This window comes from Zea mays, chromosome 5 (assembly GCF_902167145.1).
Source record: "Zea mays cultivar B73 chromosome 5, Zm-B73-REFERENCE-NAM-5.0, whole genome shotgun sequence".
In the NCBI taxonomy this organism is placed as follows: Eukaryota; Viridiplantae; Streptophyta; class Magnoliopsida; order Poales; family Poaceae; genus Zea; species Zea mays.
Genome location: NC_050100.1, coordinates 173,361,119 through 173,364,957, shown reverse-complemented (window position 1 = coordinate 173,364,957; position 3,839 = coordinate 173,361,119). Strand labels below are relative to the sequence as shown.

The following is a 3,839-nucleotide window of genomic DNA, read 5'->3' as shown; positions in this document are numbered from 1 at the left end:
TGCTGGCGCTGGAGGTAATCTACACACAGGGAGCCTCTACCGTGTCATGCGCTGTGGCGAGGGGATGCGCAGTGCTGAGGCTGTTTTTGTTTGGCGCAACCAGGCCCCCCCTCGGGTCTGTTTCTTTGGTTGGCTTGTCAACAACGGTCGCATCCAGTGCCGCGTTAACCTGGCCAGGAAACAAATTGTCCAAGATACTATGTGTGAGGTCTATGGTCGAGCCCCTGAAGACACAGCGCACATCTTCCTCCACTGCGGCTTCGCTTCCAGTTTCTGGGGTGCTCTGGGAATTACGATTGCCTCAGACTGCAGCAACGTTCTGCTGAGCCTGCTTCGGCCGTCCGCTATCCCTGCGAAACACTACAACATGTTTATTCTCCTCTGTTGCTGGCAGCTTTGGAAGCGCAGAAATGCTGTGGTGTTCCGTGGGGAAAGATCCCCACTTGCGGCTACCATGCTGTTGTGCCGCTCTGAAGCCGGTTTTTGGAGGTCCAGGCTGCGACATGAGGACCACTAGATCGTGGCTGCCTGGTGTCGTGTTTTGCATGTAACGTAGCGTTACCATTTCGATGTAATCTATGTAATCCATATCCCCTTGCTGTACTATCAATAGGCGATTTGGCCGCAATAAGCAATGCAATTCAGGTGGGGATCCTATCCCCCGGTGATATTCAAAAAAAAATAAATAATGAGTCATAAAGATTGCCTAGTGCTACCAGATAGGTAACACACAATCTCTCGTTTTTTTTGCAATACGCTAGATCACTCGCAATCTCACACAAGTGAGATCACGAAGCTAGCAGGCGAGTTGGAGCGGTCGCTTGAGCTCTATGTATGCAACAATATCAGCAAAAGGTTGCTAAAGAAAGTAAAGAACTCAAAAGAGCCTGCAAAACATCTATTTAAAGAGCCAATTAACTAAGCAACTAAAACAAAAACCTCTATGCATACTCAATAAAAAAAGCATTAGTCCGTATGGTTGGTACTTAATTATCAGAACTAAATTAGGTCCTTTTCTACATCCTAGCCGTCTGTATAGATAAAATATGTAGTAGTGAGCAGGAGTAGTGGTCAATGAGAATGAGAAGAAGGTAGACCCAGATTTTTTATAAAATAAAAACGGATATAGGTAACCAAGATTGGAGGGTCGAACGGGCAACCGTCGCGTCGGCCACCATTATTCCTGTGGGTTTAAAATGTAAGCGTGGCTGAGTGAATCTCAAGCTATGACGTGTGTACTTCCCGGCGTCGCACTCAAGCAAAGGTGAAAGGTGGACACGAATCTCAAAGCGCACATGCACACGCACAACCCGACGTCCCCGTGGCTGACCCGGTGGCCCAGTACTGGATGAATTATGTGCCGGATTAGCAGATGGAGGAATCTTCTTCGGTTGGGACGTTGCTTTCCGGCCGCCGCTCTCTGCTTGTCTGCTCTACTCAGGCTCAACCCTGCCGCGAGGGTTAACCAATCGTGCTGTGCTAGCAAGGGAAGGGAACCCTTTTGAGTGGCACATGCATGCGCTGTGTTTTGTGTTGTGTAGTGTAGTGTAGTGTAGGGGTAGCCCGCTTGGTGTGCCACTACAGTTTTTTTTTTAAAAAAAGCCATTACGCTTTCCTAGACCGCACGGCTCAGTCACCAACCCACTCATCACTCCTCACTCACTCACTCAAAACGAAAGCCAGCTCAGCTCATCTGCTCACACCTCACAGGCTCACACCCACAGGCCGGCCGCCACAGCACCGCGGATAGCAGAGCAGAGCGGTGAGCTGCAGAGCAGGGTAGCCGAGGTCGTCGTCGTCGTCGTCACTCGTCAGCCATGAGCAAGGACAAGCACCACAAGCACGAGCACCACCTGCGGCGTTGCTGCGGGTGCATGGCGTCGTGCCTCCTGGCGCTGGTCCTCATCGTGGCCTTCGTCTCGCTGGTGGTGTACCTGGCGCTGCGCCCCTCGAAGCCGTCCTTCTACCTGCAGGACCTGCAGCTGCGCAGGCCCATCTCGCTGGGCGACCCGTCGCTGACGGCGTCGGCGCAGGTGACGCTGGCCTCCCGCAACCCCAACGACCGCGTGGGCATCTTCTACAAGCGCCTGGACGTGTTCGTCACCTACCGCGACGAGGCCGTGACGGTGCCCGTGTCTCTGCCGCCGCAGTACCAGGGCCACCGCGACTTCACCGTCTGGTCCCCCGTGCTGTCGGCCGAGTCCGTGCCCGTTGCCGCCTACGTCGCCGACGCCATGAAGCAGGACGTCGCCGCGGGCTTCGTCGCGCTGCAGGTCAAGGTGGACGGCCGCGTCAAGTGGAAGGTCGGCAGCTGGGTCTCCGGCAGCTACCACCTCTTCGTCAGCTGCCCCGCCGTGCTCTCCGCGGGCTACCCCGGCGTCAACAACACCGTGACGTCGCTCAAGTTCGCCCAGCCCACAGGATGCAGCGTCGAGGTGTGAGTTTGTGACCAAACAAGTGCCCTCCCTGTCCTGCCCCCTACGTATTGTTGCGTGCTACTCAAATTTCATCTCTGGGTGCGCCGGCCGCCGTTAACTGGGTTCTTTTAATTTTGTTCATGTCTCGTTGTCAATTCTCATTCTCTTGTGGGCCGGGGGAATAAATTATTTGCTTTCGCCAGATGGCTGTCCAGAAACTTCAACTCAGTTGTACCATGACGTGTATTAATTATTTGATTTCGTCCTTTTATTATCCTCAAATGTTTTTACAACCAAACGCAGCTACGCATTGCATTACTAGCTAGGAACGGCACTATGGTTTTTACTAACAGGATGATGTCAATGTTATACTGATGATTGTTTCTGTCCATGTCTCCAATAATAGATAGATAGATACATAGATAGATAGTGACTACAGAACAAGCGGCATTGTTCTGCTTAGTATACGACTAGGGATGGCAATTGGATCCGTGGGTATGGATACCCACGGGTTTCGTACCCGATGGATATGGATACGAGTTGAAAAATTCACCCGTGGATCCTGTCGGGTCGGGTACCCGAAATAAGTCGAGTAGGGTACGGATAGTATAGTTTACCCATGGATATCCACTGGATACCCGAAATATTAATTCACAATTTCATATGTTGTGTTTTCGGCCCATGAACCAAAGCAAAATGGCCCAAAGGCCACCAAGAACGGAAGCGCCCAACCCAAGCGTAGTGTGGCCCGTGTCCCTGTTGGCTGCTGCTAGCCTGGTACTTGTAGTCCTAATTCCTATTCTCCTAACCGGCTAGCTAACCAGCCAATGAGCAACTGTACTATGATTTGTAAATTGGTGATGTTGCTTTGCTTATCAATTTCACATATTGTGATGTTGTTCATTAAATCTTATCTGTCATAAATTGTGTTGCTCATTAATTTACATGTAGATTTATATTTTACAGCAGCATATCCACCGGATACCCGATACCCGACGGGTACCCGGTGGGCACGGGTACGGGTCCATTTTTTTACCCGATTGGCTTGGTGGGTATGGATATTTGTATAAGGGGCGGGTATGATATCGGGTCGGGTATTATTATACCCGAACACAACCCGACCCGTTGCCATCCCTATGGACGACGCTCCAGGGCTAGCACCAAATTCAACTAGTACGTTCCTGTACATGCACACGTACGATACGTAGAGTTAAAAGTGGCATTAGGCGACGCGTCACATCGTTCAATAGCTAGAGATCGTACATCAATTATGCAGGTCCTTTTGAGAGTAACATTCTGTCAATATTGTTGCATAAAGACCAAACCCGACAAGAGGTTCTCGTGGTATGTCGATTTTTAGAGATAGTGGCTATAGAGATCTTTGTAAGACATAGATGGAAGTCTAATGTCAGATTAGAAGGA

General features: G+C 50.7%; 1 protein-coding gene across 1 annotated transcript; it reads left to right on the top strand.

Annotated features, from left to right (window-relative positions):
- The first annotated feature begins 1,624 nt into the window (after window positions 1-1,624).
- On the top strand, window positions 1,625-2,711 carry LOC100282844 (uncharacterized). The gene has a single exon (NM_001156135.2). The coding sequence runs from the start codon at window positions 1,818-1,820 to the stop codon at window positions 2,439-2,441; it is 624 nt and encodes a 207-aa protein (NP_001149607.1). The 5' UTR covers window positions 1,625-1,817; the 3' UTR covers window positions 2,442-2,711.
- Window positions 2,712-3,839: the final 1,128 nt, after the last annotated feature.